The sequence below is a fragment of the Rhinoderma darwinii genome, chromosome 1, assembly GCF_050947455.1.
Source record: "Rhinoderma darwinii isolate aRhiDar2 chromosome 1, aRhiDar2.hap1, whole genome shotgun sequence".
Taxonomy (NCBI): Eukaryota; Metazoa; Chordata; class Amphibia; order Anura; family Rhinodermatidae; genus Rhinoderma; species Rhinoderma darwinii.
The window spans coordinates 430,906,845-430,926,142 of NC_134687.1; the positions used below are offsets into that span (position 1 = coordinate 430,906,845).

The 19,298-nt window shown below is 43.7% G+C and overlaps 1 protein-coding gene across 1 annotated transcript in view; it reads right to left on the minus strand.

Annotated features, from left to right (window-relative positions):
- Positions 1-19,298, minus strand: part of LOC142743192 (sodium-dependent serotonin transporter-like) — a 154,912-nt gene that overhangs the window by 66,582 nt on the left and 69,032 nt on the right. The window contains exons 2-5 of the mRNA XM_075853694.1: positions 19,073-19,207; positions 16,580-16,799; positions 11,840-11,978; positions 9,787-9,921 (exon numbers count right to left, since the gene is read on the minus strand). Coding sequence (XP_075709809.1) covers positions 9,787-9,921; positions 11,840-11,978; positions 16,580-16,799; positions 19,073-19,207 — 629 coding nt within the window. The remainder of the gene's footprint in view (positions 1-9,786; positions 9,922-11,839; positions 11,979-16,579; positions 16,800-19,072; positions 19,208-19,298) is intronic.

Here is a 19,298-nt window from a genome sequence, read left to right on the forward strand (position 1 = left end):
AATTTCCTCATTGTATTGGTGCCCTAGACGGGAATCAGATTTGTGTGAAGAAGCCCCCCCCACTCTGACTCTAGATACTATAACTACAAACAGTATTTTTCCATAGTCTTGTTGGCCTTGGCCGACAGTAATTATTGTTTTACCATTGTACACATTGGGTCGTATGGAAGCTCTGCTGATGCACGCATATTTCGCTCATCCAGAATTGGCCATCGGCTTATGAGCAATCAACTTTCTGTGCCTGAACCGACCATCCTCCCTGGCTCCAGCGGACCACCAGTCCCATATGTCATCGTTGCAGATGAGGGTTTTGCCCTGACAAGCCAAGTAATGCGTCCATTTGCAAGAAATGGTTTGGATGACCGTAGGCGCATCTTTAATTACCGGCTAAACAGAGCTCGAAGATGTGTTGAATGTGCGTTTGGCACAATGTCCAACAAATGGAGGATCTTTCTCACAACAATGCAAATGACGCCGCAGAAAGTGACACGTGTCATACAAGCGTGTGTAGTTCTTCATAACTTTACACGCATACATGATGCAAGTTTTGATGCCGAATATATCCTAACAAATACAACCACTTCAACCATTGTGCGCCCAATTCCACTAGGGAGGGCACAAACATCTGGTATCCGAGTGTGTGAAATATTTGCAGAATATTTTGACACCCCTGCTGGAGCACTACCATGGCAGGACCATTCAATGTAAACGGTGGCATAGTTCTAACTATTCTCGAAATAGATCATTAGTGACCCCAATGTATTTTGTTTTGGGGGGGATTGTAGTATTAGGGACTCGCAATACATGAGGACCCTTGACGTGAGTTTCGAGCTTATATCTTTTGGGGTTTCGACGTAGTATTTAGCAGCCAAACACGTAATTGTATGTGAAGCACATTGCCAATCCCAATGTTCTCTAATACAATCACAACTGTCCTTTGTGCGTCAAATATGATAGCACTGCACGGCCGCATAGAAGTCGATTTTGATTCGAGCAAAACCCCAACAGATAAACTTATACCTCAATGATGGCGTGCAACAATATTGGGCCCTGTCCACCGTGTGGAAACGTTACACAAGGACATGATTGGCAAAGATAGTCAAACATAAGAAATTTAGGAAAACACACACACTTTTTGGCTAAAACAAAACCAGACTTTATGTTGATGCCACACAAAATTAGTACATACAACATATGTAAACGTCATATAAAACATCGCACCAACATAATGCAAATTCGCAAACAATAAACCCAAACAGGCCTAAATGATAACATCAACTATTATGCAGTCACAGCACTACAACTCATGATATCGATGAGGCGGTGAGGTGTAGCTGGCCATTTCAGCCCCACTATGCTGTCCATGGGCCTGCAGAGAATGTTACTCAACAGCATAATGGTGCTGATGCTGCGTCTGATAGCCGTGAGGTGGGGCCTGAGTAAAGCTTTCCAACGGTCGACTGTAGCCAGGAAAATATCGCTCACGCCCCGGCACAGGACCAGGAGACATGCGTGACGCCATTGGCCGATAGTAATGTTGGCGTGCCAAGGGGGTGGCAGGCTGGGATGGGCCAGGTGCATTGAAGGCCACCGACGGCTCCGGCAATCCACGCCAATGCTCAATTGCGTTGAAGCACTGGCGTGGATTGTTTGGAGGTGTGGCACTGTCAATGAGGGAGATAATGGAGGACTGGAGGCGCGCCATCCTATGGTCGGGTACCTTCCGCAGTAACGGGGCTATGGTGCGGCAAAAGGCGTCACAGGCGTCCTCGTCTGCGCAGCGCCGCAGGTACTCCAGTACCCTTGTGTCCACTTGTGCACCTGCGGAACCCATGTGGGTGCGCCTGCCTGCTGCGGTGGTTTGACGACGTTCGTCCGGTGGCACCTGTGGTTGGCTGGACGCTTGTGGGGCTGGTTCGGGAGCTGTCGGCTCGGGTGTTAAGGGCAGCAGGGGATTTGCGTCTTCTGGCGCGTGCGGCTCTTCATGGGCAGGCTCCTCTTCTGTGTCTTGGAGACTGTCACTGCTTCTATAATACAAATGTAGAGTGATTAGTAACCTTGCCACAAGGGACAAACACCCTGTTTGGATTAAATGACATGTGAACGCAGACATTTCTTAAACGTACAGTATGATTTCTTATGTTCGCATCTCCATGTTGTCCTTGAGGAACATGAGCTATATGTACTTCCTTTTTTTGCTCGCCCCATCACCACTTCGGCCTCTGGCCCCATATTCCCGGCGGAATTGATCCCGGGTGCTCCTCCCCCGGGTCTTCACATCATCTACTGTACAAAGGATGGTAAATAAAAAATGGTCAGTCCTGATGTTACAGCACACAAATCTCCACTTGTTGGAAACTTTGTCATTCCGTTACACACCAACATACATTACACAAGCTCAATGATGCTGTGACAGAGACGCTACGTTGGGCATTTGGAAAATGTTAACACAAGGACACACTACAGCATGTGGGTTTTACATGACATCTATAAATCAATGTATTTACCAATTATCTTTCTGTCGCGTGTGCTGCCTTTAACCCACTCCTGGCTGAAGAGCGTCTGTGCTATGTGATCCCATGCCACTTCTTTGCCCGTGCGGTCGTGGTATGCCTCTGCACGCGTGTACCACAACTCTGGCCTCTCCTGGACAAGGCAGATCAGTTTCTCCACGTCACAAACCCTAGGCATGGCTGCCGTTGTCCGTGTCCAGCTCAGTATGTGCCAAACAAGTGCAAAGCAACTTCCTGGTTTGTGCTTGTTTGGACAAGTTTTTAAACTCATTTACATACACTTAAACAAGTCTTGCGTGAAAAACGCATGTCCCACGGAAGTGCTTCCGTGTGCCATGCGTGATGAGCGAAATACGCACAAAGAACGGACATGTCGCGAGTTTTACGCAGCGGACACACGCAGCATGAAAATCACGGACTGTCTGAATGGACCCATTGACTCTCATAGGTCCGTGCGAGGCGCGTGAAAATCACGCGCGTTGCACGGACGTATATCACGTTCGTCTGAATAAGCCCTAAGTGTAAAGGTTGCTAGAGACTTTATCCCCTCAGATGGATGCTAATTTATTAATGGGGTTTTCCAGTCTTAAGAAGTTGATGGCTTATCCTCAAAAAAGTTACAATGTGGAGAAAGAAAATAAGCAAACAGATTCTAAATATATGATTTAGGCTACATCACACAAATCAACTGTCAGTTTTTCATGGCCGTTTTGCATCTGTGTGTTCAAATTTTTATCCATTTCCAGTAAATCTGTTTGTTTTTAATGGCCGTTTGTTATCCGCTTGCCATCTGTTTTTCATAGCCGTTAAAAACAATGAAGTATTTCATTTGTGAAGGTGGTTTTTTTTGTGCAAACCCCCTGAAAACACAACAGTGCCCATATTGATAGTGCCGTAATGCTCCTGTAGATAGTGTCACAGTGCCCACTGTAGATAGTGCCAGTGCCCACTGTAGATAGTGACACAGTGCCTACATATAAAGTGCCAGTGCCTATATAGTGCCACAGTGCCCATGTAGATAGTGCCACACACAGTGCCCATGTAGACAGCGCCACAGTGTCCTCTCTAGATATTGCCCATATTGTGCCACAGTGCCCACTGCAGATAGTGTCACAGTGCCCACATATAAAGTGCCATAGTGCCCACATATAAAGGGCCAGCGCCCACATACAGTATAAAGTGCCATTGCCCACATAGTGCCACAGTGCCCATGTAGGTAGGGCCACACAGTGCCCATGTAGACCGCACCACAGTGTCCCCTCTAGATAGTGCCCATGTAGTCCCACAGTGCCCATGTAGATACTGCCACACACAGTGCCTATGTAGATAGCGCCACAGTGTACTCTAGATAGTGCCCATATTGTGCGACAGTGCCCACTGTAGATAGTGCCACAGTGTCCACTGCAGATAGTGTTACAGTGCCCACACATAAAGTGCCATAGTGCCCACATATAAATGCCAGTGCCACATATAAAGTGCCATTGCCCACATAGTGCCACAGTGCCCATGTAGATAGTGCCAAACACAGTGCCCATGTAGACCGCACCACAGTGTCCCCTCTAGATAGTGCCCATCTAGATAGCGCCACCCCCCCTGTAGATAGTGTCACACACACCCCACCCTGTGGATACTGCTACAACCCTCCCTGTAGATAGCACTATTTGGGATCCCTCTAGGAGCAGAATCCCCAGTGCAAGGTGGAGCCCCTGATGTCCTAGAGGGAGCCCCTGGCGCCACTATCCCTATATGGACAGTGAGGTCAGTGTTTCAGACGCTGTGGCGGGGATTCTTCTCCTGGAGGAGCCCCTGACGACACTGTCCAGACATGGATAGTGACATCAGGGGCTCCTCCTTGTGCAGAATCCCCAGCCAGAACGTCGGCAATGCTCTGGACGGGGATTCCGCTCCAGTTGGTGGCACCTAGCATCACTATCCATATATGGACAGTGACGACGGGAGCTCCACCAGGAGCGGAATCCCTGGGCAAAGCGTCAGCGTCACTGTCCATATATGGATAGTGATGCCAGGGGCTCTCTCCAGGATATCAGGGGCTCCTCCTTGCGCAGAATCCCCTGCCAGAGCGTCGACAATGCTGGTGATTACGCTCCCGGAGGAGGCACCTGGCGTCACTATCCATATATAGACCGTAGCAACAGGAGCTCCACCAGGAGCGGAGCCCCCAGCCAGAGCTTGGGCAACACTGAAGTCAGTGTCCATATATGGATAGTGACACCAGGGGCTCCTCCAGGAGCGGAATCACCGGCCAGGTCATCAGCAACTCTCTGGCCGGAGATTCTGCTCCTGGAAAGAGCCCCTGACTTCACTGTCCATATATTGACAGTGACATCAGGGGCGCTCTCTAGGAGCGGAATCTCTGGCCAGAGCGTTGCGAACTGAGCAATTTTTATTTTGAAAAACGATAAATTTTTAGCAAGTTATGCACCATTTTAGATTTATGCTAATTACTTTCTTAATAGACACCAGGGTGTGTTTTTACTTTTTTACCAACTGGGCATTGTAAAGAGAAGTGTATGACGCTGACCAATCAGCGTCATACACTTCCCTCCATTCATTTTTAGCAGTACTCGCAAGACAGCGTGATCTCGCGAGTGCAGTCACATACTCCCATATTAACTTTACCGAAGTGTCTTGGGAGTGAATAGACATCACCTCCAGCCAGGACGTGATGTCTATTCATCACTCCCGACACTTCGGTAAAGTTTCTGTGAATGACAGCAGAGGTGATCTCGCAAGATCACTCAGTGCTGTGTGAGTAAGTCCCCAAGAAACTTTATCGAAGTGTCGGGAGTGATGAATAGATATCGCGTCCTGGCTGGAGGTGATGTCAATTCACTCCCAAGATACTTCGGTAAAGTTAATATGGGAGTATGTGACTACACAGCGTGATCTCGCGAGTTGCGAGTACTGCTAAAAATGAATGGAGAGAAGTGTATGACAACGCCCAGTTGGTAAAAAAGTAAAAACACGCCCAGTTGTCTATTAAGAAAATAATTAGCATAAATCTAAAATAGGTCATAACTTGCTCAAAATTGATAGTTTTTCAAAATAAAAAACACTGTTGTTATCTACATTACAATGCCGATCACATTATGTAGGAGATAGGGCACTTATAATGTGGTACCGAAATGTTGGCCTACTGAAAAGTATGTACAGTATATGCCCTCAATACTTGTTCGGGGCTCCGACTCTGCATGAATTACTGCATCAATGCAGCGTGGCATGGAGTCGTTCAGCCTGTAGCATTGCTGAGGTGTTATGGAAGCCCAGGTTTCTTTGATAGCGGCCTTCAGCTCGTCTGCATTGTTGGGTCTAGGGTCTCATCTTCGTCTTGACAATACCCCATAGATCCTCTATGGGGTTTAGGTCGGGCGAGTTTGCTGGCCAATCAAGCATAGTGATACTGTGGTTAATAAACCAGGTATTGGTACTTTTGGCAGTGTGGGCAGGTGCCAAGTCCTGCTGGAAAATTAAATCAGCATCTCCATAAAGCTTGTCAGCAGAGGGAAGCATGAAGTGCTCTAAAATTTCCTAGTAGACGGCTGTGATGACTCTGGACTTGATATAACACAGTGGACCAACACTGTTGCTCAGTGGTCCAAAGTCCTGTTTTCAGATGAAAGTAAATTTTGCATTTCATTGGGAAATCAAGATCCCAGAGCAGAGTCTGGAGAAGAGTGGAGAGGAGTCAATCCAAGTTGCTTGCGGTCCAGTGTGAAGTTTCCACAGTCAGTGATGGCTTGGGGAGCCATGTCATCTGCTGGTGTTGGTCCACTGTGTTATATCAAGTCCAGAGTCAGGGCAGCGTCTAGCAGGAAATTTTAGAGCACTTCATGCTTCCCTCTGCAGACAAGCTTTATGGAGATGCTGATTTCATTTTCCAGCAGGACTTGGAGTAATCCAGCAGGATGCAGTAAATTCATGCAAAAGGAGCCCCGACCAAGTATTGGGTGCATATACTGTACATACTTTTCAGTAGGCCAACATTTCGGTATTATAAATGATTTTTGAAATTGGGCTTATATAATATTCCAATTTTCTGAGAGACTAAATTTGGGGTTTTCATTAACTGTTAGCCGTAATCATCAACATTAAAAGAAAAAAAATGCTGGAAATAGATCACTCTGTGTGTAATGAATCTATATAATATAAGAGTTTCACTTTTTGAATTGAATTACTGAAATAAATTTACTTTTTGATGATATCCTAATTCATTGAGGAGGACTAGTGTGTGTGTGTGTGTGTGTGTGTGTGTGTGTGTGTGTATATATATATATATATATATATATATATATATATATATGTACACGTAGTACAGTGTAGGCTATTTGAAAGTCAGATTCTAGCTGGATGTTACTTAACTTTACAATTTGAAAGTATAGAATTGATTGAATTTTAAAGAGATCGCTGGTCTGTAATTACAGACAGGAAGTCTATTATAATCAATCATTTGAAAAGCAGAAGAGAAAGCCCTAATACTATATTGAGAAAAATGAGATGTGTAATTGAATGAAGCATTTACATTTCCAAGGGCTTCTTTTGTCACTTCTCAGAAGATTACAATGCAATATTTACTATTCACATCTCTGATCTAATCAGCTCTGCAAATACAAGCATGTCTGATGTTAAACCAGGTGCCAGTATATAAGCAGACATAGGATTCAATAGATGTGAATCTTATTAGCTTTTGTGTAATTCTTTCTCATCATGTTACAGGGATATAAAGCATTTCATGCCTAGAGGACATGTCATTTGCACATTTCTGCTACATTTTGTATAAAATGCATAGTTCATAAGAAAGATAAGCAAGAGAGAGCACAGGTTCACATTTTCTTTACATTAAAGGGTTTGTCTAGTCCTAAAGAAAATTGATGGCCTCAGGATAGGCCATCAATATCTGATCGGTCGGGGTCCGACTCCTGGCACCCCGGCCGATCAGATGTTTTGAAGGGGCCGCAGTGCTCGTACGAGCACTGCTTGCCCCTTACTGCTCACACTGTGAATCGCCGACACACTTGTAGCAGCGGTTTCACAGTATTACATTCACTTCAATGGGAGAAGGCTGTAATACTGTGAACCACCGATACAAGTGTGTCGGCGATTCACTGTATGAGCAGTAAAGGAAATGAAGGGGAAGCAGCGCTCGTATCCTTGTGATAGGCCATCAATTTTTTAGGACTGGACAACCCTCTTAATTTAACATGGCACAAATCACATACGCAGTTTAACAAACACTAGCGTCGGATGGAGTGGTGTAAAGCATGTCGCCACTAGACTTTGGAGTGACAAATCACGCTTCTCTATCTGGCAGTCTAATTGACTAGTCTGGGTTTGTTGAAGGCCAGCAGACGTTACCTGCCTGCCTGTATTGTGCCAACTGTAAAGTTTCGTGGAGGAGGGATAATGCTATGGGGTTATTTTTCAGGGGCTGTGAAACTTCCAGTGAAATAAAATCCAAATGCTTCAGCATACTAAGTTTGGGGAAGGCCCTTTTCCGTTCCATCATGACTGTGTCCCAATACACAATGTAAGGTTCATAAAGGCATGGTTAGGTGAGTTTGGTGTGAAGGAACTTGACTGGCACACACAGAGCCCTGACCTCAACCCTATCGAACATCTTTGCGATGAACTAGAATGGAGATTTCGAGCCAGGCCCACTTGTCCAACATCAGTGTCTCCGCTTCCGGCCACCAACTGTGCAGGGAACTGACTAGAAGCTGTTTGCAATTTCTTGCAAAGAGGGTGACCGGGAGCACCTCTGCTGGGAATAAAAGCGAAGGGGCTACAGCACCCCTACAATCTCAGAATCAGTGAGGATCCCGGCAGTCGGACCCCACCGATTGCAAAGTGATGGAATATTCTATCGATATGCCATCAGTTTGTGTGATGGGAATACCCTTTAAAGCAGGTGTCTTTTGTAATCTACAGCATTGTGTACAGTTACTGTATATTTATAATAGCAGCCTAGCTGGATCATTTTACTGCTGGGTTGGGTTCAAGCCCCGGAGATGATGGTGGACTGACATCACCAGACTAATGCAAAAATCAGTCATTAATACCAGTTTGCACCTAAAATTTAAAAATTAACTTTTTTCCAAGTACATGAAGTTAAGTTAATTATCTAACTGTAAAAGATCTGCCAGACACAACTTCTGTGTCGACGCCCATAGGTAATCAGTCTGCACCTGCTTCTATGTCTGTGAGACTGACTCCATCTTCCACCACCCAGGATGGCAGGCTTAGGAGTGGGAGAGCCTATCACAGCCTGGCCAGACGGAGCTAGCTCCCGCCCTCTGTCTATTTATACCTGCCTTTCCTGTTCCTCCTTTGCTTGTGATTCTTCTCTCTTGGTTTCCTGGCTCTGCTGCAGCTTCTTGAACTACTGATCCTCTGCTTGTGATTGACCTTGGCTTTTCTGACCACTCTTCTGCTCTGCGTTTTTGTACCTCGCTCATCTCCTGGTTTGACTCGGCTCGTTCACCTCGCTTGTTGCTCACGGTGTTCCCGTGGGCAACTTCCCCATTTCCCTGGCTTCTTTGTACCCTTGTCTGTTTGTCTGTCGTGCACCTATTGAGTGTAGGGACCGTCGCTCAGTTGTACCCCGTCGCCTAGGGTGGGTCGTTGCAAGTAGGCAGGGACTGATAAGCTCTCCCACTCCTAAGCCTGCCATCCTGGGTGGTGGAAGATGGAGTCAGTCTCACAGACATTGAAGCAGGTGCAGACTGATTACCTATGGGCGTCGACACAGAAGTTGTGTCTGGCAGATCCTTTACACTAACCTTTCAACCAACCCAGCATAATACATAAAAAATGACAAACTGAAAGAACACACATAAGAAAGATAGTTTGGCAAGTATTACAAGACTACTACATGGACCCACTTCAAACATTGAAGACTTTGTACTGTAAACGGGACATCCATAAACTCTTCTCTTATGGACCTGCTTGAGAGAACAAACAGATATACATAAAACCATGGTCCGGGCGAAGCAAGGAGGGGCTGGTAGGCCATGTTCCCCGTGTTCTAGGTGAGATTGTGATTTAAAAGATGCCAACAAGGAAGTGATGGTGAGTGGCCACATTTTAGCTGTTCACTGTCAATTCCTGCACACTGGCTAATTAACAATTTGCAGATGACAGATGACTAAATATGCAAATATAATCATGATATCCATTCAAATTTCTGTTAGAGTAAGACAAGAATGTTTGTGCTTGCAAACAGTATGTTAGCATTTGTCTTAATTCTGTTACTTACTGCAGTGTCTGTCAGCTTCTGCCAGTTGGGTCTCAGGTAGAACAGGATCCCTCTCCATGCCCCAGGCAGTGTAGCACCTCGGATCAGGAGTATGAGAAGGACCACATATGGAAGAGTCGCTGTCACCCATACTACCTGGAAGGCAAAGCCGTGAGTGTAACTGTAGAACTGACATTTTACACGACCATTTCTCTTTCGTTCATACTCTTCACAGTAGTTTTTTCTATGACACAAACATCAAGACATCTTTTCAGTTCTCAATTGGTGGATCATTGCCTACCTAACATAACTTCACATCAAACCTTGTACTTAGCTTCTGAGTCATATAACTACATTCCCCAACATTGAAATGACAACACCAAGATGGAAAAGTTTTGGAATTGTGGAAATAACAGGATCGATAGACATATTAAACATATTCAAATGATAAAAAAATGGAAGCAAAATATTCCAAACATCTTGATTTAGTCAGTATCGAGTATGAGAGCCACGCACAGAAATACACGCAATTACACGCCTTAGCATTCTACCAATCTCCTCTACCAATCTCCAGCTATCATAGCGTCCGAGACAAAAGCGGAACTCATCGCTAAAGAGGATAGACCTCCATTCCAGCCTTCATTGCTGTCTTGCTGTGCACCATAGCCTCTGAGAGCGGTAGCGTGTGGTCAATGGAACACCTGTAGCTGGATGTCTGTCTTGTAGCCTAGCCCAATGTCGTGCAAATACCTTCTCGTGGTTTCTGTCTACACTGGTTGCCCCCCTTTAGATTTGGGAAGTGATGTCGAATTTCACTTGCAGTACAGAATAGATCACTACGTGCCATTCTTTCAATCAGACGATCCGTCCGTGCAGAGGTTCTCCGCGCAACTCTAGCTTTCATTTCCATTCGTTGAAGTTCTCCCAACCTCTGGGACATGCAACATTGAACAGTGCTTACATCTCGGCCTAGGCGCATAGCGATCTGCCGGAGTGATAAACCAAGGTCTTTCAATTCAAGGATTCTGTCCCTCTCAGTTTGCGTCAAGTGGCGATAACTGACACGTCGACGAACAGGAGGCATCGCACAATCATCCCAAAACTAGTTGATCCGGTTTTTGAGGTTTCATGTGGCTAAAAAAAACTTTGCTTTCAATCTGGCTTTTATGCCCCTTCCACATGCCACAGAATGGAGCTCGGTGCTTGAAAATGTGATCATTTTCAGATCTTATCGACAACTGCTACTTCCTCGATTTGGCTAACCTTACAGCTTGTCCTTCTTGATGTTGCAATTTCAATGTTGAGGAGTGTATATACTAGTCCTTCTCAATGAATTAAAATATCATCAAAAAGTTAATTTATTTAAGTAATTCAAATGAAAAAGTGAAACTCCTATATTAAATAGATTCATTACACACAGAGTGATCTATTTCCAGCATTTTTTTCTTTTAATGTTGATGATTATGGCGAACAGTTAATGAAAACCCAAAAGTTTTAAGACTAGGGCTCTACAGCAATACAGTCGCTGCAAAAGCACACTGTAAGCGACTATTACCATTGCAAGAAAACATTAGGGTATGTTTACAAAGGTCCCATTCGCTGCAGAAAATACTGCAGTTAATCTGACCCAGATTCTGCAGGGAATTCCGCCCAAAAGACTGCACCAAATCATGTTTAATTTAGTGAAGATTTTCATCTGAATCTACTGCTACGTAGAACAGAGGAGATAAAAAAAACGTGCAGCACCTCCCCTAGCACCCCCTTATCGACACGTTACTGCTTTCCTGGCTGGTCTCTGTGAAGCTGACCTCTTGGGCTGACATTTCTGCAGCCTGTGAATTGCCTGCCTCGGAGGCCGGCTGAATAGAGACCAGCCAGGGGAGCTGGGAATGTTTCACTAAGAGAGCGGCAGTGGAGGTGAGCATCATTGGATGTCACCCCCAATTTACAACAAACTACAACAGCTCAGGGAGTTTTATTTACAGGTAATTGTCTTATTTTAAAGGGAAATGCTTTTTGTGCACATGGAAAGATGCCATAGGTCTTCGAAAGATAAAAGACACAGAATTTTTACCTTTCCAGATGTTTTCACTCCCTTCCACAAACTGAAGTAAACTATAGTAAAGATGAGAAATAGACAGATAAGGAGCTGCCACCGAAACCCCCCAACATGATCCAAACCATCTGCTTCATGTATGCCCAGTACATGCCTCCTGCAACAATAAGGGAGACACAAACCACATGTTCATTTCCATCTTACTGGTGGCTGTTTAGCTATTAATGAATAAAGTTATAGAATAAGACAGGATAATATAACATCTTATATTAGACAGAGCACATTAATTCATATAATGTTATTCTGTACACTATTTGTATCCTTTTTTTTTTTGGTTACTAGAGGTGTGTTGTTGTCAATATTGCAATATTGCAAATAGTTAACCCCTTAAGGACGCAGCCACTTTTGGACCAAATGACAGGGCCTCATTTTTTAAATCTGACATGTGTCAGTTTATGTGGTAATAACTCCGGAATGCTTTTATCTATCCAAGCGATTCTGAGATTGTTTTCTCGTGACATATTGTACTTTATGTTAGTGAAAAAATTTGGACGATAAATTCAATATTTTTTGTGAAAAACACCAAAATTTTTAGAAAATGTGCAAAAATTAGCATTTTTCTAAATTCAAATGTATCTGCTTGTAAGAGATAGGTATACCACACAAAATAGTGACTAGTTAATATTTCCCATACGTCTACTTTATGTTGGCATAATTTTTTGAACATCCTTTTATTTTTTTAGGACGTTACAAGGCTTATAAGTTTAGCAGCAATTTCTAAAATTTTCAAGAAAATTTCGAAAAGCTATTTTTTTAGGGAACAGTTCAGATCTGAAGTAGCTTTGAGGGCCTTATATATTAGGAACCCCCACAACTGCACCCCTTATAGTATTCAAAACAGCATTTAGAAAGTTTCTTAACCCTTTATGCGTTTCACAGGAATTAAAGCAAAGGGGAAGGGAAATTTGCAAATGTAATTTTTTTTGCAGAAATTCTATTTTAATCCATTTTTCCTGTAATACTGAAGGTTTTTACCAGAGAAACACAACTGAATATGTATTTCCCTGATTCTGCAGTTTTTAGAAATATCCCACATGTGGCCCTAGTGTGCTACAGGCCTGAAACAAAGGCCCCAGAAGCAAAGGAGCACCTAGTGGATTTTTCGGCCCTCCTTTTCTTAAATTATATTTCAGGCACCATGTCTGGTTAGAAAAGGTCTTCAGGTGCAAAAACAAAGGAAACCCCCCAAAAGTGACTCCATTTGGGAAACTACACCCCTAGAGGAATTCATTTATGGGTGTAGTGAGCATTTTGACCACACAGGTATTTCATAGATTTCATTAGAATTGGGCAGTGAAAATGAAAGAAATTTTTTTTTCCAATAAGATGTAGATTTACCTCAGAATTTTTATTTTTTTCAACAAATAAATGAGGAAAAGCACCCCAACATTTGTAAAACAACTTCTCCAGAGTACGGAAATACCCAACATGTGGTCATAAACTGCTGTTTGGGCAAGCGGCAGGACTCAGAAGGGAAGGCACGCCATTTAGCTTTTGAAGTACAGATTTTGCTGGTTTGATTTCTCGGCACCATGTCGCATTTGTAAAGCTCCTAAGGTACCAGTACAGTGGAAAAAAAAGTGACAAACTACACCCTTTGAGGAATTCATCTAGGGGTGTAGTGAGCATTTTGACCCCACAGGTGTCTCATATATTTTATTCGAAATGGGCAGTGAAAATGAAAAATGACATTATTTTCCAATAAGACGCAGCATTAGTTCAAAATTTTTCATTTTCTCAACAAATAAAGGAGAAAAAGCACCATAACATTTGTAAAGCAACTTCTTCAGAGTAGGGAAATACCCCACACGTGGTCATAAACTGCTATTTGGACACACAGCAAGGCTCTAAAGGGAAGGAGCGCCATTTAGTATTTGGAGTGGAGATTTTACAATATTTCGTTTTTTGACACCATGTTGCATTGAGCTATAGTACCAGTACAGTGGTACCCCCGATAAATTACCCCATTTTGGAAACTAGATCCCTCAAAGAATTTATCTAGGGGTGTAGTGAGCATTTTGACCGCACAAGTGTTTTGCAAAAATGAGTAAACAATAGATGTTGCAGATTGAAAATTGCAGTTTTCCACAGATATGCCATTTCAGTGCCCAATGTGTTGTGCCCAGCTTGTACCACCATAGACACACATCCCATAAATTGTTAAGCGGGTTCTCCAGAATACAGTAATACCCCATATGTGGTCATAAATTGCCGTTTGGGCACACTGCCAGGCTCAGTTGGACCACCATTTGGCTTTTGAAGCGCAGATTTTGCTTGGTGTATTAGTGGTATTTCAGTTTATAATGTGGGGGCATATGTAAGCTGGGTGGAGTACATCAGGGTATATGTAAACTGGGCGGAGTACATCAGGGTATATGTAACCTGGGCAGAGTACGTCAGGGTATATGTAAGCTGGGCGGAGTATATCAGGGTATATGTAAGCTGGGCGGAGTACATCAGGACATAATAGGATGATGTAATAATGGGGTGAATGAATAATCCATGGATTGGTGTGGTACGCTTTGAACCAATCCTTTATGCACAGGCCGGGTTTATTTGGTATTATACAAAATATCTGCGCTCCAGTATTGCCTAATCTTTGACTTCTTCACTAGCCCTATAAGCAGCACAAGGCCCTAAAGTGTCCTCATCTCCGCTGCATCTACAGGGTCCACCTGAGGTGTCCAGCAAATGACGATGTGGGGAATTAATTGAAATTCTACTGGACCTAAAAAATTAGTCTGGGTCGTCGTTTAGCATAATTTTGCATCATTGCATTTTGAGAGTCATAACGTGTTATTTTCCCGTTGACGGAGCTGTGTGATGGCTTGTTTTTTGTGGAACGAGCTGTAATTTTTATTGGTTCCATTTTGGGGTACATGCGATTTTTTTTATCACTATTTATTCAATTTTTTGGGAGATGAGGAAACCAAAAAACAGCAATGCTAGCACGGTTTTGTTTTTTTATTTTTTACAGTGTTCACCGTGCAGTATAAACAACATGTTAACTTTATTCTGCGGGTCGATACGATTACAGCGACACCAAATTTATATTGCTTTTTTACGTTTCACTACGTTCCCACAACAAAAATACTCTTTTCTAAAAAAAATCATGTTTTAGTGTCGCCATTTTCTGACAGCCATAACTTTTTTATTTTTAGTTGATATCGCTGCGGGAGGGCTTGTTTTATGCGTTTTTATTAGTTAAAACTTTTATTCATTCATTTTTTCTTAAATTTTTTTTTTACACGTACCTGGGGACATGAAGATCTGGTCTTCTGATCCCCGGTACAATACACTGCACTACTTATGTAGTGCAGTGTATTGTAACTGTCATTCTCCATCTGACAGTTAGCCTATTACGTCATGCCTCGGGCAGGACCTAATAGGCTACCGTACCTGGGCAACCAGGAAGCCTAGCAATGGCTTCCTGTTTGCCATCGCGGGGGGGGGGGGACAGGGGGGGTACAGAGGGAACTCCCTTCCTCTGTCAACCACTTCAATGCGGCGGACGTCATTGACAGCCGCATTGGAGGGCTTAAATGGCTGCGATTGGCGGTAACTGCCATCGCAGCCATTGCAGCGGTATGTCAGCTGTGTATGACAGCTGACAGCCACTGAAGATAAAGCGCGCACAGCTCCTGTGCACGCTTTATCTACAGGGCGTGACTGTACGCCCTATTGCGGGAATGCACTTTGAATTTAGACGTACAGTCATGCCCAAAAGCGGGAAGGCGTTAAAGCTTTGCACTTATGTACCATCATGCTCCATTAAAATGTATTAACATGCATGCCCCCATTTGGCTCTCAGCTCATTAATATAAAAATTAGCCACATTATATATGATTTTTGTAGTTTATGCAATGATTCTTGTATTGGTTGCTGCTGTATACTTACCGGATTTCGGTGTCTTGTGGCTCCTGGCTGGCGCCACTGTTCTCCTCCGGTCTCTGTTGCTGGCGGCTTCTGTGACTCCTAATGCACACAAGCTGATTCTCCCTGCCTTACAGGGCTGCTACGCACGGCAGTGCCTGTAAATATGTGTGGTACTAGTATTCTCAGGGGGACTACCTGTATGGCACTACTATATCTGCAGCACAGTATTTGGGGGCATTGTGAAACACAGCAGACACAGTATTAGGTGTTGCAGCAGGATGACTCCATAAGGTCACCAGGAGGGGCGTTTGTGTTGAGAAGGTGGGGAAGATGATAGAAAAGTGAGGAACCTAAGATGTCTGGGCCGAAAATTCTGCCAAGAAGAGTCATGGCTGGAAGAAACATAATTTCGGTTTGTGCTGAATAGGGAAGAAAACATCTACATCAGAGAAGATGTCACCTGTGAGTCACTGGATGTAATTGTTTTGTATTGAGCCCGTGACTGTGTCTGATTAGTGCTGGATTCTTCTGTATGTTCTGTAGTGCTAGATTTAAATTAAAAAGTAATCTCTATCAAGGGACCATGTATTTCATCAAGGGACCATGTCTTTTAAGACCCTTGCAACGCCCCTGATAACTGACACATCATTCCCCCATGGTTCTGTCAGAACTTGATACTAAGTAGATCTCATGATGCTCTCAAGTTACAACAGTAGATCTCCACCTCGCTAAGGTTGCTACCCCTGCTCTAAATCATCATCTGACCTCTACCACATTATACAATCTAGATCATCTAAAATAAAGCCACTTACATGCACTTACGTATAAAACTCTTCAGCAGGGGATTTGGAATAATTTGTCCAAGTGATGTTGCTCTTTCCAAAGTAATTAGTGCAGTTTGCTGTATTCCAGGGGTTGTCACAACTTGTCCATGGCAAGGTTGTAGAAAAAGAAGAGTACAAATAGTACAAAGCCCAGGCGATTATGGTATTGTAGTAGAAGGAAACATACAATCCAATGAAGCATATGGCGAATCCAATGCCTAGTGAAAAGGAAGCACTGATAATAATATTGCTTTGTTTGTGTTTGTGGAACTCCTTAAATTTGCTCAACCAAAAGAATATTTACGCTCTGTGCACACTATGTTTTGGCCCTACGTTTAGTATGAACGTTGAAAAAGTTCCCGACCTACATGCTATACATGTCCATAAGGTTGAATTAGCCCAATAGAAGCCAAAAAAGAGTGTAATTTTTTAACATGGAAGCCTATGGGTGACATATGCACTGTATGGCATACGTCACAGGCATCTATTTAACATATACAAAATGGGCTCTCAATAGCTTCTCATGACGTAAATATTAAACAAATGATATTATATCCTATATGTGATGGATGCATTACAGTGTCATTTGGCACCCATAGGCCATAATGTTATCCATATAAGAGATGCATCATGAAAAGGGGTCATGAGAGTTCATTACATACCAAAAAGAATATTATAATGTATCACAGGCTGCGTTTAATGAATACGTCAGAAGCTTTTTTTGGTGTATATAACATGATGTGCAGAGAGCCTTAGCGTTCATTTATCAGACACGATAACCTGTGAGGAACGATGAGGGTAACCAATAAAGCCCTCTAATCATTATGAAATGTGACATTGACTATATCCTATCCTATCTATTTTAATTGTGGCTGGATGAACGCAGAGTGCTGCCACATCCACCTTCCGGCAGCACCCGTCGGGAAGGTGAATGTGAACTAGGAGCGGAATCCCCGGTCATAGCATTTCCGGGGATTCCAGGCGGAGACCCTGACGACTACCCTCCCACCATCCTGGATTCAGCGGGATAGTCCCGGATTCCAGGCGGTGTCCCGCGTCTCTATGCGGTCGGGGGTATGTCCCGCTGTCAACTGTGTTTGCGTCTTCAGGACGCAGACACAGTTGAACTTAATACTGAAGCAGGGAACGATCAGGTCCCTGCTTCAGAATGAGTTCAGAGCGGAGTACCAAAAAGCGCTCCTCCGCTCGCCAATAATTCCCCGGGCACAGCGCTACTTTAAGCGCTGTGCTCGAGGAAGCCTTGACATCACTGTCCATATATAGACAGTGGCGTCAGGGGGTCCTCTGAGAGGGAATCCCTGGCCACAGCGTCCGCAATGATCTGGCTGGGAATTCCTCTGCTAGAGGGACCTTCAGTGGCGCTATCTACAGGGGAAGGGGGATAGCACTATATACAGTGGGGGTGGCACTATCTACAGGGGGTCGCTATGCGGCACAATCTACATGGGGCGCTATGTGGCACAATCTATATGGGGCGCTATGTGGCACAATCTACATGGGGCGTTGTGTGGTGCCATCTACAGGGGGCACTGTGTGGCGCTATCTACAGGGGGCTGTGTGACATTATCTACAGGGGGTACTGTGGCATTATATACAGAGGGCACTGCGGCATTATTTACAGGGGCATGTGTGGCTCTATATACAGGGGGTGTGGCACTATCTAAAGAGGGCACTGCAGGCATTAACTACAGGGGTTGTGCAGCACTATATACAGAGGGCACTGTGGCATTAACTTCAGGGGGTGTGTGGCACCATATACAGGGGGAGGTGTGGCACCATCTACAGAGGGCACTTCGGTATTATCTACAGGGGGTGTGTGGCAATGTATACAGGGGGGGTATGGCACTATCTATAGAGGGCACTGTGCTATATAGAGGGGATGTGTGGCACTATATACAGGGGCACATTTTTAGAGCCTAGACTACCATTTTGTGTACCATTGTGGTAAAAACGGATGGTAAAAACTGGTGGCAACTAACGACAACTGATGGTTTTGTAGTAAAAATCGTGAAAAAACCTGAAGGCAACTGATACATTTTTGCATCAGTTTTTGCATCAGTTGTAATCACTTGAGAAACAAAAAAAACTGATGCTGATACAATACAATAAGTAGTAAAACGAAATTTGCATGTGTATAGATAATGGGTAGGCTCCCATAATTATTTTGTCTGGTGGGCCTATTGTATCCTAGTCCGACATGTTTTTCATACCTGTGGCCAACTATGCACAATTTTGTTGGGTCCTACTGCATTATCTTGTATGCTTTCAAACATCCATTTGTCTGTTTTAAGTGCAATGTATTTATTGATATTTTTCTATTATAATTGCATGCTTGAACTATATAAAAAATGTTTGCTTGTAGCCTACAGACTTCCTGCTGGTAGTCTTAACATTCCGCTAAAAAAAATAATGATTACATGAGCCAGTGCAAATTCTGAAGCAAGTAGCATTCAAGCTAAGTAAATTTTACCTTTAAAGATAGGGCAAATGTGTTTCCATATGGAAATAGCGCCTGTTCTGTGAAACTGTCCTAAAGCCAACTCCATGAAGAAGAGAGGAACACCACCAAATAGGGCCATAATGGTATAGGGAATCAGAAATGCTCCTAAAATAATAGATAAAACATTGTCAACATTAGCATAACATATGAAAATCATTGACTTACATATAAGAAAATATTATGAAATTAACTTGTT